The 27,992-nt window shown below is 41.5% G+C and overlaps 1 protein-coding gene across 4 annotated transcripts in view; it reads right to left on the bottom strand.

Moving 5' to 3' along the window:
* Positions 1 to 563: 563 nt before the first annotated feature.
* The window catches only part of UPRT (uracil phosphoribosyltransferase homolog), a 106,669-nt gene continuing 79,240 nt past the window's right edge, over positions 564 to 27,992 (bottom strand). Inside the window, exons 3-8 of one of the 4 annotated variants that reach the window (XR_013959769.1) lie at positions 17,790 to 17,859; positions 16,691 to 16,753; positions 4,896 to 5,057; positions 4,545 to 4,776; positions 4,144 to 4,242; positions 752 to 1,024 (exon numbers count right to left, since the gene is read on the bottom strand). Coding sequence is in view for 3 of the 4 variants with exons in the window: in XM_080652627.1 (XP_080508753.1) it covers positions 918 to 1,024; positions 4,144 to 4,242; positions 4,896 to 5,057; positions 16,691 to 16,753; positions 17,790 to 17,859 (501 nt within the window). In the remaining variant the exon portion in view is untranslated. Of the gene's footprint in view, positions 1,025 to 4,143; positions 4,243 to 4,544; positions 4,777 to 4,895; positions 5,058 to 16,690; positions 16,754 to 17,789; positions 17,860 to 27,992 lie in introns of all 4 variants that reach the window. The other 3 variants (XM_080652627.1, XM_080652625.1, XM_080652626.1) reach the window with 3 other exon arrangements.

A 27,992-nucleotide genomic window follows, 5' to 3' on the forward strand; every position in this document is an offset into this window, starting at 1 on the left:
CCTATATAATAAAAGGCTAATATGCAAATTGACCAAACAGCGGAATGACCGGTCGCTATGACGCACACTGACCACCAGGGAGCATATGCTCAACACAGGAACTGCCCCCTGGTGGTCAGTGCACTCCCACAGGGGAAGCGCCACTCAGCCAGAAGTTGGGTTCATGGCTGGCGAGCACAGTGGTGGTGGTGGGAGCCTCTCCCACCTCCGCGGCAGCATTAAGGATATCCAACTGCCGGCTTAGGCCCGCTCCCCAGGAGGAGCAGACTTAAGCCATCAGTTGGACATTCCCCGAGGGCTCCCTGACTACAAGGGGGCACAGGTCAGGCTGAGGGACACACCCCCACCGAGTGCACGAATTTCATGCACCGGGCCTCTAGTATATATATCCTGGGTCTGCCAATTGAGTGAAGATATTAAGGAAATGTAAAATACAAGGAAGAATTTTTTTTCATCCTCTCCAAGTTACCAGCATGGAAAGTAAATAGTAGAGGAAGGTGAAAACAGCCACAAAAATGAAAACTCCCTAGAACTAACAGCAAACTACACAAAATACAAACTGTACTGGGCCAAAGAACTTACTCCCATTTGGGTTTATTTGTGGCTGCAAGAGAAGTTAATAAATTAGGGAACAGTCCAATGTACTGAGGGGTAAGCAATTGGCATAAAAATATTATTAAAATATTTTCTAAGAGTTGTGTGTGTTTCATTGTTGAATATGGTGCCGACAGTCAAGAAAGAACCAAATAAAATAAAGAAACCTCAAATCTTTTCTTTTTACTATACCCACTTCTAAAAGTTACAATGCATCTTTAACACAATTTTCTCTGCCAGTCCTCAAGTGAATCAGTAAAACAGATAGAAACTCAAAATATAACTGTAATATTACACAAGATAATTAACTTTCCTTTAACAACTTAGTCAGTTCCAAAGTATTTCTGTCCAAAATGTGTAGGTGCAACAGGATGAACTTCAGTAGTTAAAATTGTGATATCTGGGAACTCTTGAATGATTGATTTGGCACCTTCAAAAAAATAAAAGGAAGAAAATTATTATTAATGCAGGATTTCTGGTAACATTAGTTCAAATTCAGGAATTTTACGGTCAGTCATTAGGTCTCATATTGACAGAGGATCGAGAGCAATGACCTTTGAGTACCTAGTGAGATTTGGTCTCTTAGTTTTTTAATGTCTGATATCTGAAAAGCTTTGATAATAGTCAGATTACACCTTCGCTCACTCACTAATAAATTCTTACAATCAATTATTTTATATCCATGATTTGAAAACTATATTCAATTATAGCAACTTTCCCCCTGAAGAATCTTTTGCTTTGTTTTGTTTTATTTTAAAGGCAGCTGGAATAAAGAGAAAATAGTTCTTTCTGAAAGTAGGATCATATGTAAGCTGATAGTTTCTCAACTGGAACACTGTGAAAGAAATGCAAAGACTTCTTATGTCAGAGCAAGCTAGCTTTTAAGAAATTAGTACTCTAACTTTTGCTGGGAGGGGGGAAAGTAGGAGGAGGGAGCAGGGAAAGAGAATAGCTAGTATCCCATTCAAACTAAAAAGCCATCAAAAGGCTGCCAAAGAATATGATTTTTTCATCTGTAATGTTAAAGAATAGTACAATATTGTAATGTATACTATTAGAACTAACACAGTTAAGTTTCTACCCCCAAAGGCAGACAACCCAATAATTATTTGGTTATCTCAATGTTTACTATGCCACCTGTTATATATAAAAGGATGACCAAGCAAATACCCCTTGTCACCATCAACATTTGAACTACAGGTAATTTTTAAAATTATGAAACAGCAAAATAATCAATGGCCTACTGAACGTAGCCCTCCCAAAATGGATTCTCCATAACCAATTCAGGGTTGGCTGAAACTTGGAACCTTTGGAAATGAGGAAATGCCCTAACTAGAAGTCATATATTTCTCTTTCTCTTCAATTATGAAACAAATACAAATTCATTGTAGAACATTTTGAAAATAAAAAAAGTTAAAAAATAAATCACTTAGAATCCTACCAACCTAAGATAACCACTATTAACATTGTATGTGCATTTTAAAATGAAAATTGAAATAGTATTACTCATCTGCCTAGCTTGCTGAGAAAAGATTTATTAGGTTCCATGTTAAATCTAAGTCTGATTTTGGTAGTCATAATAGTCATAATTTGTATTAGTCATCTCAGAACTTGGTAATAACATTTAACACTATTTTAATGCTGTTATTTTTTTATCCTGCTCTTTTACATTCACCACATATATTTTTTTATGTCATTATTCTTCAAAAACATGATTTTTTAAAAATTTCTTTATTGATTAAGGTGTTACATATGTGTCCTTATCCCCCCATTACCCCCCATCCCCCCACTCATGCCCTCAACCCCCTGTTGTCTGTGTCCATTGGTAAAAACATGATTTAACATTTTCATAATATTCTATCATTTCAATATATATTTATTTAACCATTTCCTTATTGTAAGTCATTTACATATTTTCAAATTGTTTTCTTACATGAAATATTTCTATATGCATATATGATTATTTTATTAGGATACTTTCATAACTGTCCTAGAATGCATGGCAAAAAAAAAAGTAGGGTCTTAAATTAGGCTTACTTTCCTCAAGAAACGGAGAACATATAGTTTTCTCACTAGGTCCTTTGAGCAGAAGTCTAACTTTAAAAATTTCTGCTCTGCTTCACACTGCAAAGCTTACTTAAGTAAGACCACAGCGCTATCCAGAACCTCTAATTTCTTGATGTTTGGGAGCAGTTCTTGGGCTCATATGAGGAACCAGGAGATATAGAGACCTTTTGGCTATTTACAGGCTCTACCAAACAGAGCCCCTAGGAAAATAATCACAATCCCATTCCATGGGGTTAGTTCATGCTTTTCCATTTGAATAACATTAGAATGGTGTAAAATATTATCACTAGGCTTACAGATAAGAAACACAAGTTTTAACTACCAAAATTAGATTTAGATTTAATGTGGAAGCAAATAAACCTTTTATCAGGATGAGAGGCTGGACCAGGGGTGGGCAAACTTTTTGACTCGAGGGCCACAATGGGTTCTTAAACTGGACCGGAGGGCCGGAACAAAAGCATGGATGGAGTGTTTGTGTGAACTAATATAAATTCAAAGTAAACATCATTACAAAAAAGGGTACGGTCTTTTTTTTTATTTCAATAGTTTTATTCATTTCAAACATTTTAACAAGAAGAATGTAAACACTAATTATTATAATTTGAAACTTCAAAAAATGGAGGAATCGTAGCACAATAACATACCTTATATTGAAGATGGCAAAGGCAAAATAAAATTGCCTAACAAAGGAAAGGTACAAAAGCCTTTCAAATTAAACTTAAATATAATAAAATAATTTAAAACTAAAACAAATAGAAAAGAACAAAATGTGTAAAGAGTAAATTAAACATTTTCTTTAGTGCAACTTCCAAATTATGCCCGGGACGTAGATGTAGATGGCAATGTAGACTGGGTTGAAAGGTTTTTGGTCTTTAAAACATCAACTTCAGTGGGAACAGTGTTGTTGGTCTCCTTTTTAGCTAATGTTCTGATACTGTGCTCTCCATGGGCGTGTCTCCCTACATCACCACGATAACATGTCTACGCATTCCCAGGGTGATGTCGGGGGACGCGTCCGCGGGCATTACAAGGAGCCTCTGGAAGATTGAGAGGTTGTTCCTTCTACTGAATGGGCGGATATAAATCTGCCCACTCAGAAGAAGGAGCTGCGGCCGTGTTTCCCGACGTTGCCATGTTAACACTGCTGCTGGTGAAGGAGCGGAGGGGAGAGCAAGAGAACCCTCCGCTCTTTCGGCTCCGCAGGCCGGATAGAACAGCCGAACGGGCCAGTGATGAAGCTTCAATTACAGTATTTCCAGTGCCTAAAATCAAATGACAACCAAATGAACTGTCAACTTTAACATTTTCCTCAAAATGTATTTGATGCTTATTTAAAGTAAAGGCAGTTTAGTAATCTAACATAAGACATCACTAGGCAAAGCTTCATTATATAATAGTTTGCCCACGGCTGGGCTGGACAGATGCATACTTATCCACCCAATGACCATCTGGAGCCCAGTTACTACCTCATGCTAAACTTACCATGAGGAGTGGAGAACAGACTGAGTAGGATGATAACACTGGGTTGAACTCCATGTTCTATAAGAACCTTTACAGCTTCAATTACAGTATTTCCAGTGCCTAAAATCAAATGACAACCAAATGAACTGTCAACTTTAACATTTTCCTCAAAATGTATTTGATGCTTATTTAAAGTAAAGGCAGTTTAGTAATCTAACATAAGACATCACTAGGCAAAGCTTCATTATTTTTAATGATGGACATGAAACATACATTTTACAGTTTCAAAGGCACAACAAGTCCAAAATTTATTCAGTATTTGAGATATCAAATATAACACCCACCCTCCATCCCAAACCCAGGAGACCATGCCATGATCTGAGTAAGCTTAGAAAACAAAATACAATGAGAAAAAAATTTACCTCCAGAGATGATAAATCCTTGAGAAAATCATTGCTATAACTCATTGGGCTAGAGAGGGGACATATTTCAATATATTTTCTGTGTTCTATATATTTTGCCTCATTAGATCCGTTGCTTCAATGTGTTCATTTTAAGAAAGAAGCTCTTTGGAACTAATAAAGTTTGACTAATGTATATTCTCTTATTACTCAATAAAAATTCTCCAGTGAACTGCCCAGGGCAACTCCAAATCTAAGTGAGAAAAAAACATTTAGAAACAGTTTTTGCCTTATAAATGGTACCCAGAAGGTAGGCACTAAATTGAATTTAAACTCTATCCAAAGGTTACAGATTTAACTCAAGCCACTCACTGAGAATTGGGTACATCAGAAGGACTTTTCTCCTATAAATGTCTGGAGGGAACTTGGCATAATATACTTTGGCTCTTTGTGTCTCCTCATCACTCTGAATCAGGATCTTTCCAATACGTATGGATCGACAGCAATCTCGTAAACCTTGTTCCATTGCTTCACCTTGAAGAAGATAATAAAAAAGGAAAAAAGGGTTAGGGGAGATATAGTGAAAGTTCAAGAATAGGCCAAAGCAGTGTTTGTGACTGTTATTAACATAAAAAGGTCATTGTCAAGACAGAAGCAATTCTTCTTAAGCTAACAGCTTTACTTCTGATATGTTTATATTTTATACTTAATGCAGGTCAATGAAACTAGAATAAGCTAGTTTTATTGCTGGTTTGAAAATTTTCCATGATTACAGGGAAAAAAGTATTTTGTTAAGCTGCTCCCTGAGCTTTTCCAATATCAGGAACATTTTACTCTTATTACTTAAGGGAGCCTTTAAACAACCTAAACTTGTTACTTTCATCTAAAAAATATAAAAGGTTTATGGAAGAATGAAGGCAACAGACCTTAAGATCTCCTTTTAGATCAAGGTGGCATCAGGAGAAATCACTTAGCAATGACTTTAGTGGCAAAGTTTTTGCTGACAATTAATAGAAAAATAGTGCATTGTTCCCTCTCCCATGCCCCAGAGAACTACAACCAACACAACCACCACCCACTTGGTTTCTAAACATGGAGCTATTCTGAGTCTGAATTCTTTTAAGGAAGTGTTTGCCAAAAGTCAATCATTGTAATCCCACCTTCAAGATTTTAGGCTACATCAGAATTCTACTTGTATTATTATTTACTTAATATTTTTCTTTAAGTTAATCATTTTTTTAAAATATATTTTATTGATTTTTTACAGAGAGGAAGGGAGAGGGATAGAGAGTTAGAAACATTGATGAGAGAGAAACATCGATCAGCCGCCTCCTGCACACCCCCTACTGGGGTTGTGCCTGCAACCAAGGTACATGCCCTTGACCGGAATCGAACCTGGGACCCTTCAGTCCACAGGCAGACACTCTATCCACTGAGCCAAACCAGTTTCGGCTTTAAGTTAATCATTTTTGTTTGCAAGTACAATAAGAAGAAAGTTTATAATCACTATTGTAAACATAGAAATAGTTTCTAACATATGTGAAAATTGACCAGTTGCTCTTAAGGTTAAAAACAACTGTGTCTATGCATCACCCATGGTCATCTGGTATACACTAGGCATCCGAGGACCACGCTACTGCCTTAGGGCAGGATCTTGACTGAAACAGAAGAAATTGTAACTTAGAATTCCATATCCATTGTCTTTACCAGTACTAAAAAACTGAACAACATTATCCCAAATATCCTAATACAAGGAAGCTTAAACCTCTTACTTTAATTCAAGTATTCAGTTGTTTACAAATAGAACTTTATAGCCAGAGGAGAAAAGGGCAAGTTTATATGTTTTTTTAAAAAATAATAGTCCATCTGTTTTCAGTGCAAGCAAGTGGGGAATCCACTGTACCCTGGATCTTGTGAAAAAAATAATCAAATTGCCGAATAGAAATAATCATCCCCATATAACACATATAGGTTCCAATTACAGGCATGTGATTTTACTGCACAAAGGTTAGTTTACAAGGGTAATCAATTATAGTCAAACCAAATACAATATTTATGAGACCAGCAAAAACTGTAAATACCCAAAGTTAATGACAGTTAAGTGATTTTGCCTACATGGTCACATACTCATCAAATATAAAACTAAAATTACTAAACAGGTCATTCAGTCCAGCTCAAAAGAAATAAAAAACGGAAAAAAAATTTTCTCCAGCCAAGTATGCAAAGTTCTGTGGGCTTGAAATTGTATCATCATTCATAAGTCTTCAAGCTGCTCTATTCTCCCCAAGACAGCATTACGGCATCCTCCTATCCTCCCATCCTCCCCTGAATATTTGTTAAATCTTTATTGTTGAAAGTATTACAGATGCTCCACCTTTCCCCCCTTGCTCCCCACCACCTGCTCCCCACCCGACCCCAGGCCTTCACCACCCTATTGTCTGTGTTAATGGGCAATGCATATCTATATATATAAAAGGCCAAGTGACCCACCACTTGTCTGACTGTGTGACCGACCAGTGGGTACATATGATGCGCACTTGCAATTTAAAAATAAACGTTGATTTGCGCATGCGCGATACATATAAGGCTCCCATCGAATTTCTTTTTTTTAAATTTTATTTTATTGTTTAAAGTATCACATATAGTAGTGCATATATCTCCTTTTTTCCCGCACTGACCTTCCACCAGCCTCCCCTACCCCCTGTTGCATGCCCTCATCCCACCCCGCAGTGTCTTGTGTCCATTGGTTGTACTTACATGCATGCATACAAGTCCTTCGGTTGATCTCTTACCCACCCCCTCCCCAACACTCCCCAGCCTTCCTGCTGTATTTTGACAGTCTGTTCCATGCTTTAATGCCTCTGTATCTATCTTGTTGTTCATCAGGTTATAATGTTCTTTATTTTCCATAAATGAGTGAGAACATGTAGTATTTTCCTTTCATTGCCTGGCTTATTTCACTTAACATAATGCTCTCCAGTTCCATCCATGCTGCTGCAAATCGTAGGAATTCCTTCTTTTTATAGCAGCATAGTATTCCTTTGTGTAGAAGTACCGTAGTTTTCTAATCCACTCATCTGCTGATGGGCATTTAGGCTGTTTCCAAATCTTCGCTATGTTGCATTGTGATGCTATGAACATAGGGGTGCATATATGCTTTGTGATTGGTGTTTCTAGTATCTTGGGATATATTCCTAGAAGTGGGATTACTGGGTCAAATGGGAGTTCCATTTTAGATTTTGAGGAAACTCCATACTGTTCTCCACAGTGGCTGTACCAGTCTGCATTCCCACCAGCAGTGCACGAAGGTTCCTTTTTCTCCGCATCCTCTCCAGCACTTGTCATTTGTTGATTTGTTGATGATAGCCATTCTGACAGGTGTGAGATGGTAGCGCATTGTCGTTTTGATTTGCATCTCTCAGATAATTAGTGACTTTGAGCATGTTTTCATATGTCTCTTGGCCTTCCTTCTGTCTTTCAAAAAGTTTCTATTTAGGTCCATTGCCCATTTTATTATTGGATCATTTATCTTCCTTTTATTAAGGTGTATGAATTCCCTGTAAATGTTGGAGATTAAACCTTTATCAGTGATAACATTTGCAAATATGTTCTCCCATACAGTGGGCTTTATTGTTGTTTTGTTGATGGTTTCTTTTGCTGTGCAAAAGCTTTTTATTTTGATGTAGTCCTATTTGTTTATTTTCATGTTAGTGTACATTGTCCTAGGAGTGGAATTGAAGAAGAAATTGCTTCGGCATATGTCTGAGATTTCTCTGCCTGTGGATTCCTCTAGTATTTTTATGATTTCCCATCTTATGTTTAAGTCCTTTACCCATTTTAAGTTTATTTTTGTGTATGGTGTAAGTTGGTGATCTAGTTTCATTTTTTTGCATGTATCTGTCCAATTTTCCCAACACCATTTATTGAAGAGACTGTCTTGACTCCATTGTATGCTCATGCCTCCTTTGTCAAATATTAATTGAGCATAGTGGTTTCGGTCAATATCTGGGTTCTCTATTCTAATCCATTGGTCTATATGTCTGTTCTTGTGCCAGTACCCGGGTGTTTGAAGAACAGTGGCTTTGTAATATAGCTTGGAATCTGGTATTGAGATACCACTTACTTTGTTCTTCCTTCTCAGGATTTCTGTGGCTATTCGGGGACTTTTTTTATTCCAGATGAATTTTTGGAGAGTTATTTTTAGGTCTGTGAAATATGCCGTTTGTATTTTAATGGGGAGTGCATTGAATCTACAGATTACTTTGGGTAGTATAGACATTTTAATGATGTTGATACACCCAATCCATGAACATGGTATGTTCTTCCATCTGTTTATGTCTTCCTATATCTCTTTTGTCAGTGTCCTGTAGTTTTCCGCATAAACGACTTTTACCTCCTTAGTTAAGTTTATTCCTAGGTATCTTAATATTTTTGGTGCGATGGTAAATGGGGTTGCTTTTTTAGTTTCTCTTTCAGTATGTTCAGTATTGGTGTATAGAAATGCCATAGATTTCTTGGCAGTAATTTTGTATTGTGCTACATTGCCAAATTCATTTATTAAGTCTAATAGTTTTTTGATGGAGTCTTTAGGGTTTTTTATGTACAATATCATGTCACCTGCGAATAAGGAGAGTTTTACTTCTTCTTTTCCAATTTGGATGCCTTTCATTTCTAATCACAATGGCTAATACTTCCAGTACTATGCTGAACAGGAGTGGTGAGAGTGGGCATCCCTGTCTTGTTCCTGTTCTTATGGGAAATGGTTTTAGTTTTTCCCCATTGAGTATGATGTTGGCTGTGGGTTTGTCATAAATGGCTTTTAATATGTTGAGGTATGATCCTTCTATTCCCAACTTGCTGAGAATTTTTATCAAAAATGGGTGTTGGATTTTGTCAAATGCTTTTACTGCATCAATTGATATGACTATGTGGTTTTTATCTCTCAATTTCTTTGTGATGTATCATGTTTATTGATTTGCGGACATTGTACCATTGCATCTTTGGGATAAATCCTACTTGGTCATGGTGTATGATCTTTCTGATGTACTGCTGGATCTGATTTGCTAGAATTTTGTTGAGGATTTTGGCATCTATATTCATGAGGGATATTGGCCTGTAATTCTTTCATTGTGTTCTCTTTATCTGGTTTTGGTATTAGGGTGATGCTGGCTTCATAGAAGGAGCTTGGAAGTGTTCCTTCCTCTTGAATTTTTTGAAATTGTCTGAGGAGGATAGGTTTTAGTTCTTCCTTGAATGTTTGGTAAAACTCCCCTGTGAAGCCATCTGGCCATGGGCTTTTGTTTGCTGGAAGTTTTTTGATGACTGCTTTAATTTCTTCCAAAGCTTTTGGCCTATTTAGATGTTTAGATTCTTCCTGATTGAGTTTTGGAAGGTTGTATTTTTCTAGGAATATGTCCATTTCCTCCAGGTTGTACAGTTTGTTGGAATAGGGTTGTGCATAGTATTTTTTAACAATCCTTTGTATTTCGGTGGGTCTGTTGTTATTTCTCCTCATTTCTGATTTTGTTTATTTCAGTCCCTCTCTCTTTGCTTTTTGGTGAGCCTGGCGAGAGGTTCATCAATCTTGTTTATCCTTTCAAAGAATCAGCTCTTGGTTTTGTTGATCTTTTGTATTTGTTTTTTTTTTTTCTCTATGTTGTTTATCTCCACATTTATCTTTATTATTTCCTTCATTCTGCTTACACTGGGCTTTTCTTGTTGCTCTCTTTCTAACTATTTGAGTTAGGTAATTTATTACCATTCTTTCTTGTTTTTTGCAGTAGGCTTGTACAGCTATGAACTTCCCTCTCAAGATTGCTTTTGCTGTGTCCCATATATTTTGGTTTGTTGTGTTTTCATTGTCATTTGTTGCCATGATGTTTTTTTTATTTCTTCTTTGATCTCTCTGGTAACCCAGTCATTGTTTAATAACATGCTGATTAGTCTCCATGTGTTTGATTTTTTTGGATAATTTTTATTGTAGTTGATTTCCATTTTTATGCAACTGTGATCTGATAAGATGCTTGATATGATTTCTATGTTCTTGAATTTGAAGAGACTTTGCCTGTGACCCAATATATGGTCTATCTTTGAAAATGACCCATGTGCACTTGAGAAGAATGTATATTCTGTGGCTTTTGGGTGAAATGTTCTGAAGATGTCAATTAATTCCATTGGTCCAGTGCAGTGGTTCTCAACCTTTCTAATGCCGCGACCCTTTAATACAGTTACTCATGTTGTGGTGACCGCCAACCATAAAATTTTTTTCATTGCTACTTCATAACTGTAATTTTGCTACTGTTAATGAATCGTAATGTAAATATCTGTGTTTTTCTATGCTCTTAGGCTCTACAGCAGCGGTTCTCAACCTGTCGGTTGCAACCCACAGGTTGAGAACCGCTAGCAGGGTCGCCTAAGACCATCGGAAAACACAGATATTTACATTACAATTCATTAACAGCAAAATTACAGTTATGAAGTAGCAATGAAAAAAATTTTATGGTTGGGGGTCACCACAACATGAGGAACTGTATTAAAGGGTCGCGGCATTAGAAAGGTTGAGAACCACTGATCTAGTGTGTCATTTAGGACTGATGTTTCTTTGATGATTTTTCATTTAGAGGATTTGTCCAATGGTGATAGTGGGGTATTAAAGTACCCTACTATGACTGTATTGCTGTCAATATCTCCCTTGATATTCTCCAGTTTTTGTGTGTTTTTTTATGTATTTGGGTGCTCCTGTATTGGGTGTGTATATATTTGTCAGTGTTATTTCTTCTTGTTGGATTGTTCACTTTAGTATTATGAAGTGGCAATTCCTTATCTCTTGTTATGTCCTTCACTTTGAGGTCTAATTTGGCAGATATAAGTATTGCTACCCCAGCTTTTTTTTCATTTGCATTTGCCTGAAAAACCTTTGTCCATCCCTTCACCATCAGTCTGTGTGTGTCTTTTTTTCTGAGGTGGGTTTCTTGTATATAGCAGATATATGGGTCATGTTTTCTTATCCACTCAGTTACCCTATGTCTTTTGATTGGGGGCATTTAATCCAGTTACATTTAAAGTTGTTATTGATAGGTACTTGTTTGTCGCCATTTTTATTCTTTACCCCTGTGTTCCTTCTTCACTTCCTATTTCTTCTTTTTACAGCAGACCCTTCAGCATTTCTTGCATTGCTGGTTTGGTGGTAATAAACTCCCTTAGTCCTTTTTTGTCTGTGAAGCTCCTGATTCCACCTTCAATTTTGAATGATAGCCTCGCTGGGTATAGTATTCTTGGATTCAGACATTTATTTTGCATGACTTCGTATATTTCATTCCATTCCCTTCTGGCCTGGTGTGTTTCTGTTGAGAAATCAGTTGATATTCTAATAGGAGATGCCTTGTAGGGAACTTTCTGTCTCTCTCTGGCAGCTATTAAGATTCTTACTTTGTCGTTGGTGTTTGCCAATTTACTTATGATGTGTCTTGGTGTTGGTCTTTTGGGGTTCAACTTGTTTGGGACTCTATGTACTTCTTGGACTTGCATAGTTTTTTTCTTGCCAATATCAGGGAAGTTTTCTGTCATTATTTCTTCAAACAGGTTTTCTATTCCTTGCTTCTCTTCCTCTCCTTCTAGTATCCCTATTAAGCGAATGTTGTTTTGTTTTGTGTTGTCCCAAAGCTCCCTTAGGCTCTCCTCTTGCTTTTTAAGTCTTCTTTCCAGTTGCTGCTGTGTTTGCATGTTTTTTCCTACCTTGTCTTCTAATTCGCTGATGTGGTCCTCAGCCTCTTCCTGTCTACTGTTTAAGCCTTCCATTGTGTTCTTTAGTGCTACTATGTCATTCTTCATCTCCTCTTGGTTCCTTTTCATGTTGGTGACATTCTCATTCAGCTCCTTATAGTTCTCATTGAGTTGTGTGTATTTGTCATCCAGCCATTTAAACATCCTTATAATAAACCATTACTCCGAATTTTTTCTCTAATATGCTGCTAGCCTCAATTTCATTTAACTCCCTTTCTGGTGATTCCTCTTTTTCTTTCCTTTGGGGATTGCTTTTTTGTCTTCCCATGTTTTGCTGTAACATTTTAATTGTAGGTCCGATTGGTTTGATACTCAGGTTATTATGGGGATGGTGCTACTGGTGTGATCTCTCAGGTCTCCTGGGCTTGGTAATCTAGTGTAGCTCCCTACTTGAGCTACTTGGGTTCGCTTGATGTAGGCCTGTGAGCTCGAAAGGTACAACTGCAGTGCCTGGAATTCAGCAGCCGTGGAGGGGGTTGTCCCAATTTTTTGTTGTCTTGCGCCCTTGATTGGAGTCATGCGTGCCCAGCGGGGACTCACAGTGGCACCCGGGAACCATCAGTTGGGGTGATGGGTCTCAGGAGGCCTGCGCTCTGGAAAGGTGTGACTATGGTGTCCAGAGTTCTGTAATTGTGGGGTAGGCAGACTAAGCTTTTGCTGCTGCACCTGTGGTGGATATGCGCATGCTCCCAGTGGAGGCTCACAGGGGCACCCGCGGTACATTTGCCAGTGAGGGGCACTGAAGCTCTCTGAAGGGCCCTGGCACTGAAACCGAGTAATTGAGGCGTGTGTGGGCAGGTATCCAGGATGAGTGAATTCAGAATTTCAACTGCCAGGGGGAGTGCATCCCTGTTTTTCTAAGATCTCACTCAGCAAGGACTCACAGCAGCTCCCAAAGTACCCTGTGGATAGATGGGCTCAGGGTGCCTGCCCGTTGGAAATGCGTGCATGGATTGTGGCTGGCAGTGCCTTTGCCAGTGCGTTAGCCAGCGCAGAGTTCTGAAGCACTTTGAGGGGCCCTGGCGCTGACGTTAAGCAGCTGGGGTGTATGCAGGCAGTTATTCAGGAAGAGGGAATTCAGAATTTCTACTGCGGGGCAGCGCATCCTTGTCTGTACAGAATCACACCCAGCAGGGGCTCAAAGCAGCTCCCCAGAGGACCCAGTGGGTTTGCGGTGGTGAGTTTGCTGGCACAGAGCTCTGACTCACTTTGAGGGGCCCTGGCACTGAAGTTACGCTGCTGGGTGTCTGTGTGTAGGTATCCAGGATGGATGAATTCAGAATTTCTACTGCTAGGGGAAGCGCGTCCTTGTTTGTCCAAGATCACACCCAGCAAGGACTCACAGCAGCTCCCACAAGCACCCTGTGGATAGATGGGCTCAGGGTGCCTGCCCATTGGAAATGCTCATGCAGACTGTGGCTGGAGGTGCGTTTGCCAGTGTGTTTGCCGGTGCAGAGCTCTGACGCACTTTGAGGGGCCCTGGCGCCGAAGTTACGCAGTTGGGGTGTCTGCAGGCAGTGGAAATTCAAAATTTCTACTGCGGGGCAGCGCACCCTTGTCTGTACAGAATCACACCAGTGGGGGCTCCCAGTGTCTCCCAGGCACTGCCTACAGAGTGGTGTGCCCTGGATGTCTGTGCGGCTGGAGAGGCACGAATGTGGTGTCCGGAGTTCTGCTGCTGGGGAGGGGGAAGATGCACTTACTGCTGCGGGAACGGTGCACCCTTGGAGGTGTAGGTCCCAGGATTTGTGGGTCTGCGGCTAGGGTAGCAGGATTTTGGCTGTAGTGGCTGCTTAGTCGCGGGCACTATCAAAATCCTGACTGGGTGGTGGTGCTGATGAGTTCCTAGAAAATGCCGCTGTCCCCTTCAAGATGTCATGGGCTCCGTGCCCGAGTCCTGCCGTCCAGGGGGTGCCCACAGTGGTGGTAGTCTCTCCTTGTCCAAGAGAGCCTGGTCTGCCAGCCCCTGCTGGTCCTGCGAGATTTAACCATCCCTTACTCACTCACACACACACCACATACATCCACACACTCTTCTTTCATACCCTCACTCACTCATTTCCTCTTCCTCACCTCTGTCCTGCCAGCTGCCATCTTTTCAGTCCCCAAATTAAACTCCCATCAAATTTCTTAATAGTATTACTCCTTCAGGAATGCTGTGTCATAAATTAAAATTGAAAGTAGGTGCAATCATCATGCTACTGAATACTCTTAAGAGTAAATGGGGTCTTTGTAATGGTACTAGATTATCAAGATTGCAACCTAACATAATTGAAGCTGAAGTATTAACAGGATCTGAGAAGGAGAGGTTGTTATGATTCCAAGAATTGATTTGTCCCTGTCAGACACTAGCCTCCCATTTATATTAATTCAAAGACAGTTTCCTGTGATGCCAGCATTTGCAATGACTATTAATAAATCACAAGGACAAACTCTAGACAGAGTAGGAATATTCCTACCTGAACCTATTTTCAGACATGGTCAGTTATATGTTGCTTTCTCTCGAGTTTGAAGAACATGTGATGTTAAAGTTGTAAATACTTCATCACAAGGGAAATTAGTCTAGCACTCTGAAAGTGTTTTTACTCTTAATGTGGTATACAGGGAGATATTAGAATAGGTTTAATCAATTTATCAGTCATTGTTTTTATCAATGTTGTTTTTATATCATCTTTGTTGTTGTTATATCATGTTCTTATTATTTATTTATTAATCAACTTATATATTATTTTCATAGTAGAGGCCTAGTTCACAAGATTCATGCACTGGAGGGGTGGTCCCTCAGCCTGGCCTGTGCCCTCTCTCAGTCCAGGACTCCTTGCTCCTTACCACCCACCTACAGCGGAGGTGGGAGAGGCTCCCACCACTGCTGCTGTACTCGCCAGCCATGAGCCTGGCTTCTGGCTTAGCAGCACTCCCCCTGTGGGAGTATGCTGACAACCAGGGGACAGATCCTGCATTGAGCATCTGCCCCCGGGTGGTCAGTGTGCATCATAGTGACCAGTCATTCCGCCATTCGGTCGATTTGCATATTAGCCTTTTATTATATAGGATACATTTTCTTTCATCTCTGATACTTCTATTATACAGAAAGGGTGAATAGTGATATTAAAATAATCTTCTAATTAATTTCCTTTCAATGTGCATGAATCTGTGCACTGGGCCACTAGTATGCATATAAGTTCTTAGGCTAATTTCTTTTCTTCGCCCTTTCCCCTTCCCTCTGAGATTTGTCACTCTTGGGTCATGTATCCATGCCTCTGATTCTATTTTATTCATCAGTTTAATGTGCTCATTAGATTCCACATATAAGTGAGATCATGCAATATTTGTCTTTTTCTGACAGGCTTATTTTACTTAGCATAATCATCTTCAGGTCACTCCATGCTATCTCAAAGGGTAAGAGATCCTTCCTTTTTACAGCTATATAGTATTCCATTGTATATTTGTACTACAGGTGTTTTTTTAAAATTTATTTTATTCTTGAGAATATTACAGATATCCCTCATTTCCCCCCTGTGTCCCCCTCCAACCATCTCCCACCCCATTACAGGCCTTAATCTATCTATTGTCTGTGTCCATGGGCTATGCATATATACATGTAAGTTCTTTGGTTAATCTTTTCCCACCATGCCTTCCCCCTTCCCTCTGAGATTCATCACAGTCTGCTCCATGTATCCATGCCTCTGGCTCTATTTTATTCATCACTTTATTGTGTTCATTAGATTCCATATATGAGTGAGATCATGTGATACTTGTCTTTCTCTGATGGCTTATTTTGCTTAGCATAATATTCTCCAGGTCCTTCCATGCTGTCTCAAAGGGTAACATATCCTTTTTTTTTTTTTTTTTTTTTTTTTTTTTTACTGCTGTGGTACATTTACACCATTGTATTCCATGGTGTAAATGCACCACAGCTTTTTATCCACTCATCTACTGAGGGGCACTTGGGCTGTTTCCAGATCTTAGCTATTATAAATAGTGCTGCTATGAACATAGGGGTACATATATAATTTCTGATTGGTATTTTGGAACTCTTAAGATATATTCCTGGAAGTGAGATCACTGGGTCAAATAGCAGTTCAATTTTTAATTTTTGGAGGAATCTCCATATTGTTTTCTATAGTGGCTGCACCAGTCTGCATTCCTACCAGCTGGCTTGCCCATGGGGCAGGCCACTAGGGAAGATGCTCTGCAGTTAAAATTAGCCAAATTTAGCAACGCACAGGCCATGATTCCAATGCACCATGAGGATAAACAACACAGACACTGCGATTTAAGCTAAAGCATGCTTCAATTATGACAGAAAATCTCACTTCTCTCCTGGGAAACTGCAAATGTTTACATGCATGCAAATGGACAATATCACACATATATGAACCTACCGCTTCTCATTATGCTGACGCCACAATTTCCCTTCTCAAATTTCACTCCTTCATACTTGTACCCTGTTGAAAATAAATCCAAAGAATGTATCGTTCATCATTGGAACAACCCACTTCTTTTATAAAGTCCCTATGGTGTAAAGCAGATGGGTACTGAGCAACCCTTGTCCAGACACACTATATAATGTCTTAGGTTCCCTGTGAAAGTAATGAGAAGAGTCAAAACTTTTCATAGTTATTTCTTAATTCTTCATAAGAAACCTGTGTGGATAATTGGGGAAGGTGGACTTCACCAAGTGGGAATAAGACATATGATAGCATGATATTCACAAATATATTCCTCAAATTGAATTCAGAGAATCCCTGCACTCCAAGAATGCTATAAACACCATCAATTCAACCAGCACCCACTGTGAGCCACAGCAGAGAGCCTCCTCATTCTGTCACTTTTATGAGCCTCCATTCTGCCTTTAAAAGCAAAAGAAAGAGACTGAAACCGTTACCAAGACATGTTCAACTCTTGGTCTCATCCTGAATCTGTTTCAATTATGCAGCAAGCTCATCTCCCAATTTAGTGTCAAACTTTGAATAGAACAGCTTCCATTACTTACTAAAAAAACAAATCAGAATTTTAAATCCCTGAAACAAGGATCTTTGGCTGCTTTCTATTTTAGTAACACAAAGCACCTTCTCTAAGTCTCATCATTTTTTGTTTTCTTTTTCTTTTTTACTACTTATCATTTTATTTGGAGTTTCAATGCCAAACTAGTACATCCATTTGCTTCCTCAAAGAGATCAAGATAAACTGCCAGCAATTCTTAACTCTGGTCCCAACGGGCTGTCATCAAAGGCATAACCTGCATGCTGAAGAATATTTATTAACCTTTAACTTGAATTGACAAGCAAGCCAGTAATAAAAAGTCATCCATATGAATTTCTTTAATAAATGTCTCTAGGTTTATTAAGTTGTTTAAAAGAACAGCTCCACCTGGACTCCACATTCTGCATACTAATTTATGCAGGTTGTTTTCTTTCCATTTCCCCCAATTCTAACTCAGAATTTTTATGAGAAAAATATTACAGTAACAGCTGTGATTACCCGTTGGAGTGGTCACCATGCATTCTTTATAAGGCAGCTGATTCAATCCCTCTTCCACAACAAGTCTGATCTAGAAAGTAAAAGAAAGAATAAGTTAAAAATCTGCTAAGAATTTCCTGTTACCTGTTAGCATCCGGAGCTGAACACTAGGCAAAATTCAGTAACACACTAGGCAAGGATGTAGCTTATGGAGGAAGGAAGGGGTCCCCCATCATGTCTGATATAGAGATAGATCCAAATGCCAGGCTCCTTGTTAGTAGGTATTCAACCCTGGTTAGGCACCTGATTGCCCAAAAATAAAAAGGCTCAAGTATGCCATATGATTCTCATTCAGTCAGTTCAGGTTATTTTAAAAGAGATGCAAAATTACAGAAAGTGAGAAGAGTCATGGCAGACAGCCTTGGAAGTAATAAACTTCTTGTTACTCTGGAAATAGTGCCAAGAGAGAACTTCTTTGCCTTGTTCAGTACTTCGAAATTGTTCAATTAGATTGTTTTTTAACTAGGCCCACCATAATCCAAAGAAATCCTGAAACTTCTTAATAAGAAATAAATGAGTGAATAGGGTTAAGCTGTGCCAGGCCAGCACAGCCAAGGGTTCAGTGAGCCTGGAGGGGGGGTCAGGGTCGGGGAGCGTGAAGGATTAAAGAAAAGACAGACAAAGAGAATAAGCTGGGGGTGGATCTCCTGTGCCTGGCTGAGGCCACAGAGAGAGATCCAGCCAGCAAGCTGAGGCTTTATTTCATAGTTGGAGAAAAATAAGGTAGTAGCCAACATAAGTTACAACTTGTGAGTTTCACTTGTTTTGGCAGCACTTGCTGCACCTCCCATAGCCCATTAGCTACCCAGGAAGGATCTAGGGAATGTCATAAAGTCAAGCTTAATTATGCTAAGAGGGCTGTGCCCTCTAGGCTGGGACTTGTTTGTGGTTTTGCTAACAGGTCAGTCTGAGGCTTAACCCTATAGCTGCTCCCTACATTTAGCCAATGAGTGGTAGGAAGTGGTTGGATGCATTGGGGCTTGTCAGCTAAATAATAAAGGCTCCTAGTGATCTTAATGTGTGGAATATAGGAAAGAATACATCAGAACTATAAGAAACAGCCTCCAAAAACCAGATATGATATTCTTTCCTATAAGCAAGCACCTGGAGTCTACTACCACATTTTCTACTATCAATATTACACTATTTGTTGAGAATCAGGAACAGCTAGTAGAAATGCAGGCCCATGCTGTGCTGTCACAACACAACACCCTGTTGTTGCCAATAAAAGTATCAATGCTAAATGGGCCAGCACTTTGTCAGTCTGCAGCACCACAGAGAGTGGCCAGGAACCTCATAAATACTGGGTGTGTGCTCACTCACTTCTAACCACCAACTTCTGTGGAGGTTAATGTTTCTTATGAGCAAACTAGTGGCCCAGTGCACAAATTCATGCACATTGAAAGAAAATTAATTACAGGAAATATATTAATACCGCTATACGCCCTTTATAATAGAAGTGTAAACCAAATTCATGATCAACAATGAAAGATGGAAACACGTGTGTGATAGACGCCAGTGAGAGCATTATATGTATCTCGCATGCGAGAGTCAACTTGGCCATATATATATATATATATATATATATATATATATATATATATGAGGCTTGGTGCATGAAATTATGCACAGGTGGGGTCCATGGGCTAGAGGTTGTTCAGGTCCCTCAGCCTAGCCTGCACCCTCTCCAATCCAGGACCCCTCGGGGGATGTCCTGGGGATTGGGCATAAACTGGCAGTCTGACATCCCTCTCACAATCCAGGACCACTGGCTCCTACCTGCTCACCTGCCTGCCTGCATGATCACCCCTAACTTTGCCCCCTGCTGGCCTGGTCACACCCAACTGCACCCACAGCCGGCCTAGTTACCCCAAACTGGCACTCCCACCGACCTGGTTGCCCCTTACTGTCCCCCCCCCCCGCCAGCCTGGTCGCCCTCAATTGCCTCCCCCTCCGGCCTGGTTGCCCCTAACTGCTCCCTCTGCCAGCCTGGTTGCCCCTTACTGTCCCCCCGCCAGCCTGGTTGCACCCAACTGACCCCCAGCCGGCCTGGTTGCCCCCAAATGCCCCCCCTGCGGGCCTGGTCACCCCATTCAGCCTGCTGTTTGGTCATTTAGTCACACCTCACTAACCCCCCTGATTGCCTGGCTGCCCCACGCAGCCTGCTGCTCGGTCATTTAGTAACTCCTCAAAGCCCCCACTGCTGGCCTGGTCGCCCCACGCAGGCCGCTGTTTGGTTGCGTGAGGCCGTCCCGACAAATTTGCATATTACCCTTTAATTAGTATAGACTAGAGGCCCACTGCATGAAATTATGCACAGGTGGGGTCCGGTGGGTCCACCCCAATGGGGGCCCATCCGGCGGGGCTGGCCATGGGGTCTAATGCTGGAAGCTATAGCTTCCCCCCAGCTGGATCTAATTATACTTTAAGGATGGCCAAAAGAAAACCCATAACAAACCTGTTTTGCATTTCACATGCCATGAGATGAAGTTGTATATGTGTTATTTACAAACATATATCAAGATGGATGATGGCCCTTGAATGATTTTTGCATTCTTCCCGTTGCTCTGCCCTCAGTTTCCCAATATATCTTCATGTCTGTTTGTTTAAAAGTTTTCCTGTTTTTGAATGTGCCTACCCTTCACTATTGCTCCTGGCAGCCTGCAAGTCCTCTTCGTTGCCCCTTTTAAAGAGAGATTGAAAGCTCACCTAATCTGCAAGGCACTGCAATTTCACAAAATCCCCACCCAACCTCTCTATATTCCTCAGCAAAGAGCAGCCATCCTGTTAATGCTTTGGTCCCATTTTTGGCTAACTTAAAAGATCTTCTGGGGAAGCAGGCCACAGAGGGAGAATTTCACCCCTTGGCTGCAGTATTAGAAGAGCCCTCTAGAGACTCTGGTTGGGGACAGAAGGGACTGATAATAATTTCTTTGTACTTTCACTAAATGTAAATGCACCAGGGAGCCAGACAGTCATTTAGGAGTGTTGGGGCTGCTCAGGGGCAGGACCAGGTGGAGCGAGGAGCTGCGGTTGGCTTGCCGGCCAGCCTCACCCCCGATCAGGGTGGGGGGGGCGCACTCAGGGGCGGGGCCAGCCGAGCATTCTGCAGAGCAGTCGCTGGGCTTTTACTACATAGGAAAAGAGGCCCAGCCTGCACCATCTCCAATTGGAGACCCCTTGGGGGATGTTTGAATGCTGGTTTAGGCAATCTGGGACTGCTGGCTCCTAACTGCTCACCTGCCTGCCTGCCTGCCTGATCACCCCTAACTGCCTCTGACTGGCAGCCTGAACAACCCTAACTGCCCGATGGTAATTGGGATTGCTTTTTTAGTCTCACTTTCTGTAAGTTCACTATTGATGTATAGAAATGGCATAGATTTCTTGGCGTTAATTTTCTATACTGCTACATTGCCAAATTCATTTATTAAGTCTAATAATTTTTTGATGGAGTCTTTATGGTTTTCTATGTACAGTATCATGTCATCTGGAACTAAGGACAGTTTTATTTCTTCTTTTCCAATTTGGATGCCTTTTATTTCTTCTTCTTGTCTTATTGCTTTGGCTAGCACTTCCAGTACTATGTTGAACAGGAGTGGTAAAGTAGGCAACTCTGTCTTGTTCCTTTGCTTTGCAACACTTTGTATACTTCATTCCATTCCCTTCTAGCTTGATGTGTTTCTGTTGATAAATCATTTGATAATCTGATGGGGGATCCTTTGTAGGTAACTCTCTGTCTCTCTCTTGCAGCCTTTAAGATTCTTTGTCGTGAACATTTGCCATTGTAATTATGACGGGTCTTGTTGTGGGTCTTTTGGATTCTTCTTGCTTGGGACTCTCTGTACTTGTGCAACTTTTTTCTTCCCCATATCAGGGAAGTTTTTTGTCATTATTTCTTCAAATAAATTTTCTAATCCTTGCTGCTCTTCTTGTCTTTCTGGCAGCCCTATTATATGTATGTTATTTTGTTTTCCATTGTCCCAAAGCTTCTTAGGCTCTCCTCCTGTTTTTTAATTTTTTTCTCTAGTTGCTGTTCAGATTGGGCTTGTTACTGTACTTTATCTTCTAACTCACTAATTCGGTCCTCTGCTTCTTCTAGTCTACCATTGAAGCCTTCCATGGTGTTTGTGATTGTAGCTATATCACTTTTGATTTCTTCCTGATTTTTGCATAGGTTGTTGATTCTCTCATCCATCCAGTGTTTGAACTGTATGACCATTACTCTGAATTCTTTTTCTGTCATGTTGCATGCTTCTCTTTCACTTATTTACTTTCTTGGTGATTCCTCCTTTTCTTTTTTATGGGGATTGTTAGGTTGTCTCCCCATTCTGACTATGACCAGAAGGTTCAAATATCGAGTTGCGGGGGCTTGGGCCATGTGCAGTGGGAGCTTCGCACCCCCTGAGTGTCACTGAAGAGCTCTGACACCAAGATGTGTGGCTGCCATGGGTTGTTGGGAGCCACACTTGCCCAGGATCAGAGTCACAGATGCTTAATGTGGCCTCATGTGTGCACCTAGAATCAGGGACCCTGCTTGCACCATGATGAAACAGAGACCCCGCTGGCATGTGCCAAAAATCAGAGTCCCGTGGCACGTGTCAGAAGTCAAAGACCCCCTGTGTCCATGCCTGGGATAGAGTATCAGAGTCTCTATTGCTTGGTACAGTCTCATGCCGAGATTCAGGGTCCCTGTGTGCACATAAACTAAGAATTGGAGTCACTGGCTCTTAGTGTGAATGTACTGGGAATCAGGGATCCCAAGCACACATGATGAGAAACAGAGTCTACTCACTGGTGCCCATAGCTGCCTCTTGCGTGGAGATTCAGGGTCCCAGATCTGCTTGGGAGACCCAAGTATGTGACACAGTATCACTGTGTCAGCAGAAGGTCCACTCCTGCCCTGCGAAAAACAGCCTTCTTTGTGCCCTTGCCCTGAATCAAAGTCAGGGGGCACTGCCGCCCAGTGTGGGTGTGGGGTCTGCTCACACGGATGTGCACTGAGGAAACAAATCCCCCGTGTCCATGTACCCAGGCATGAATTCAGCACTGCCCCACTGTGTGGGCACGGGGTCTGGTCGTGAGAAACAAACTCCCCGAGTTTGGACGTTCAGGTTCAGATTCAGCACAGCCTCCCTGCTTGGGTGCAGGGTCTGGTCATGGGAAACAAACTCCCTGGGTTCGTGCCCCCAGACTCAAATTCAGCGCTGTCTCCCTGCGTGGTCACGGAATCTGGTCACAAAAAATAATCTCCCCAAGGTCGCGCACCTAGGCTTAAATTCAGCACAGCCTCCCTGACTGTGTGTGGAGTCTGGTTGCGGGAAACAAACTCCCCGAGTTCGCAAATCCAGGTTCAAATTCATCGCAGCCTCCCTGCTTGGGTGCAGGGTCTGTACATGAGAAACAAACTCTCTGGGTTCGAGCCCCCAGGCTCAAATTCGGCACTGTCTCCCTGCATGGGCATGGAATCTGTTAGCAGAAAACAAACTCCTTGAGTTTGCTTGTCCAGGTTCAAATTCAGCATAGCCTCCCTGCTTGGGTGCAGGGTCTGACTGTAGGAAGCAATCTCCCCAGGTTTGCATCCTCAGGCTCTAATTCAGAGCTGTCTCCCTGCATGGGCGCGGGATCTGGTCGCAGAAAGAAAACTTCCCCAAGGTCGCACACCTAGGCTCAAATTCAGCACAACCTCCCTACCTGGGCTTGGAGTCTAGTCGTGGGAAACAAACTCCATGAGTTTACATGTCCAGGTTCAAATTCAGCGCAGCCTCCCTGCTTGGGTGCAGGGTCTGGTTGTTGGAAACAAACTCCCCGGGTTTGCACCGCCAGGCTCAAATTCAGCACTGTCTCCTTGCGTGGGCACAGGATCAGGTGGCAGAAACAAATCTCCCCAAGGTCATGCACCTAGGGTCAAATTCAGCACAACCTCCCTGACTGGGCTTGGAGTCTATTCGCGGGAAACAAACTCCCTGAGTTCGCACGTCCAGGTTCAAATTCAGTGCAGCCTCCTTGCTTGGATGGAGGGTCTGGACATGGGAAACTCCCCAGGTTCGCGCCCCCAGGCTCAAATTCAGTCCTGTCTCCCTGCGTGGGCGTGAAGCCTGGGCGTGTGAAACAAACTTCCCGTGTCTGCACACCAAGGCTCAAATTCATGTAGAGCTGCTGCTGCTGTGTGTGGGCAGAAAGCTTGACTGTGCGGCCGGGGTCTGACAGTTCCTATGACACTGCCGCAGGGCTGGCGAGGAGGTGGATAGGCTTTGTGACTCACAGAAATCTGCGGCCGGGGTACCTGGAGTTTTGGTGTCCCTGGGTCTGCAGCTGTGGTCGCAGGTCTTTTACCCAAGTGGCTGTAGGGTCCCAGTTTGCTACTGAGACCAGATTGAGTAGTGGAGAGGCTAGGATCCTAGTCTTGAACAGTTCTGTTCTTCAACGTGGCGGGTCTCTGTGCCACCACTGTCGTCCCTGGAGTGTTTGGGGTGGCAGCGGGGTTTGCCATCTAACACTGCCCTGATTGGCAGCCCCTTGGAAGACCTGCAGGATCTAACTATCCCTATTTCACTCACACATGTCCACACACTCCTCTATCACTCCTTGACTCTCTCACACACTCTCCTCCCTACCTTCTTGCTGGTCACCATCTGAAATCTCCTTTAAACATTTTGAGTTTGTTTTACTTTATAGTGTAAGATGGTGATCTATTTCCATTTTTTTGCAAATATCTGACCAAATTTCCCAAAACCATTTATTAAAGACACTGTTTTTACTTCATTGTATGCTGTTGCCTCCTTTGTCAAATATTAATTGAGTATAATGGCTTGGGTCAATTTCAGGGTCCTTATTCCTGTTTCATTGGTCTATGTCTATTCTTGTGCCAGTACCAGGCAGTTTTGAGAACCGTGGCTTGGTAATATAACTTTTTTAAATTAATATTTATTGTTCAGATTATTACAGTTGTTCCTCCCCCCCCCCATAACTCACATCCACACAGTTCCCACCCCACCCACTGTCCTGACTACCCCCCACTGTCCTCATCCATAGGTGTACAATTTTTGTCCAGTCTCTTCCCGTACCACCCACACCCCTTTCACCCCAAGAATTGTCAGTCCACTCCCTTTCTATGCCCCTGATTCTATTATATTCACCAGTTTATTCTGTTTATCAGATTTTTATTCCCTTGATTTTTAGATTCACTTGTTGATAGACATGTATTTATTGTTCATAATTTTTACCTTTACCTTTTTATTCTTCCTCCCCTTCTTAAAGAATAACCTTCAGCATTTCATATAATATTGCTTTGGCTGTGATGAACTCCTTTAGCTTTTTCTGATCTGTGAAGCTCTTTATCTGCCCTTCAATTCTGAATGACAGCTTTGGTGGGTAGAGTAATATTGGTTGTAGGTTCTTGCTATTCATCACTTTGAATATTTCTTGCCACTCCCTTCTGGCCTGCATAGTTTCTGTTGAGAAATCAGCTGACAATCATAAGGGTGCTCCCTTGTAGGTAACTAACTGTTTTTCTCTTGCTGCTTTCAAGATTCTCTCTTTGTCTTTTGCTCTTGGCATTTTAATTATTATGTATCTTGGTGTGGTCCTCTTTGGATTCCTCTTGTTTGGGGTTCTCTGCGCTTCCTGGACTTGTAAGTCTATTTCTTTCACCAGGTAGGGGAAGTTTTCTGTCATTATTTCTTCAAATAGGTTTTCAATATCTTGCTCTCTCTCTTCTTCTGACACCCCCATAATTCGAATGTTGGTACGCTTGAAGTTGTCCCAGAGGCTCCTTACACTATTTTCATATTTTTGGATTCTTTATTCTTTTTGCTTTTCCAGTTGGGTGTTTTTTGCTTCTTCGTATTTCTAATCATTGACTTGATTCTTGGGATCCTCTAATCTGCTGTTGGATATATGTATATTATTCTTTATTTCAGTCAGTGTATGCTTAATTTGTAGTTAGTCCTTTTTCATATCTATACAGGTCTCACTAAATTTATTGGAGGTTTCTAGACGATTCTTGAGTAATGTTATGACCGTGGTTTTAAACTCTATATCCAGTCATTTGCTTTCCTCCATTTCTTTCATTTGTGACCTGTTTCTTTGTCTCCACATTTTGGCTGCTTCCCTGTGTTGATACAGTGGCTTTGTGTGCTAGGTGTCCTACAGGGCCCAGTGGTTCAGTCTCCCCAATTACCTGAGGTGGACACTCTTGGTGCACCCCTTTGTGGGCTGTGTGCACAGTCTTGTTGTAGTAAAGCCTTGATTGTTGTTGGTATCACTGGGAGGAATTGACCTCCAGGCCAATTGGCTATGAGGATCAGTGGTGTCTATGCTGGGAGAACTGTGCTGGAGACACCCTTTTGGGGAAAGACTTGCTTCAGTGGGGCTTTGGTGCTCACTGAGTCTGCCCCCTGAGTGTGTCCCTTATGGATCTGAGGAGTTATAATCTGGATGGTCCCACTCTGACCACTGAGTACACTAGCTCTTGGATCTCCAAAGAGGTGCAAATTTAGCCTCTGCCTGAGGCCACCCTGCAGGAGCTATGGAGAGATCTGCAGATTCCTCTTCTTTGTTTTTGCTTTGGAGGTGCCCAGATGAGGCCCAGCTTTGAAGCAATGCAAGTTGCTGTCAAGCCTTGGACATTCTTTTGGGAGTTCTGGGGCTCTCTGACCCAGCTGCAGTTTGTTAGGTAATTTTAGATTCCAAAAGGCCAGGCCATTCATATGCAACAGCCTCTTTGCACAGCTTGGGTGGGGTTGTAAATTGGGTGGGGTGGGGTCTCAGGGAATCAAGAGGGCAAAGCAAACAGCAATGGCTGACCATTAGCCCTGCTCTAAGAGGCCCCCGTGTCTCAATGTCCCATGGTAATTGCTGCAAGCACCTCTGAGAGGAAGCCGTGCGTGTGTTCCGGCATGATGGCAGACAGTCCAGTTTCTTCCTGTATGAGTCTGGGTCCCCAGAGTCTCGCAAGGAACTGGAGTTCAGGGCAGTGGGGAGCTTGTGTCTCCCTCCCGATTGAAAAAGACAACTGTGTCCTCAGTTGCCAGCCCCTTTCCGTGCGCGCATGCATCCGTACATCTGCACTTCACTTGCACACCTCCTCTGAGTCTCAGTGTGCTTTTCTCTTTCCTTCTAGTTGTACAATTTCCATTCAGCCAGCCTTCCTGTGGTTCTGGATGATGTCCGTTTTGTCTTTTAGTTATAGTTTTGAAGTGGCTGTGCAAGGCAGCAAGTTCAGGTGTTTACCTATGCCGCCATCTTGGTTTCTCCTGGTAATATAGTTTGATGTCTGGTATTGTGATCCCTCCAACTTTGTTCTTCTTTCTCAGGATAGCTGTGGCTATTTGGGGTCTTTTTTTATTCCAGATGAATTTTTGGAGTTTGTTGTAGATCTCTGAAATAACCCATTTGTATTTTAATAGGTTATTGCACTGAACCTATAGATTGCTTTGGGTAATATGGACATTTTAACCATGTTGATTCTATCAATCCATGAACATGGTATGTTCTTCCATTTGTTTATGTCTTCCTCTATCCCTTTTCAAGACCTGTAGTTTTCCAAGTACAGTTCTTTTACGTCCTTAGTTAAGTTTATTCCTAGATATCTTAATTTTTTGGTGCAAAGGTAAATGGGATATTTTAAAATTTCTCTTTCTGTGACTTCATTATTGGTGTGTAAAAAGGCCATGGATTTCTGGAAGTTAATTTTGTATCCTACCACATTAGCAAATTCATTTGTTAGGTTTAGAAGTTTTTTCATGGAGTCTTTGGTGTTTTCTATGTATAGTATCATGTCATCTGCAAATAAGGACAGTTTTACTTCTTCTTTTCCAATGTGGATGGCTTTTATTTCTTCTTCTTGTCTGGTCGGTATGGCTAGTACTTCTGTTACTATGTACAACAGGAGTAGTGAAAGTGAGTTTCCTTGTCTTGTACCTGTTCTAAGGGGAAATGGGTTTAGATTTTGCCCATTGAGTATGAAGGTGGTTGCAGATTTTTCATATAGGGCATTTATTATGTTGAGGTATGATCACTCTATTTCCACTTTGCTTAGAGTTTTTATCAAGAAAGGGTGTCAGATTTTGTCAAATGCTTTTTCTGCATCAATTGATATGATTATGTGATTTTTGTCTCTCAATTTGTTTATGTGATGTATCACATTTATTGATTTGCAGATAT

Source organism: Plecotus auritus, assembly GCF_963455305.1.
Source record: "Plecotus auritus genome assembly, chromosome: X".
Classification (NCBI taxonomy): domain Eukaryota; kingdom Metazoa; phylum Chordata; class Mammalia; order Chiroptera; family Vespertilionidae; genus Plecotus; species Plecotus auritus.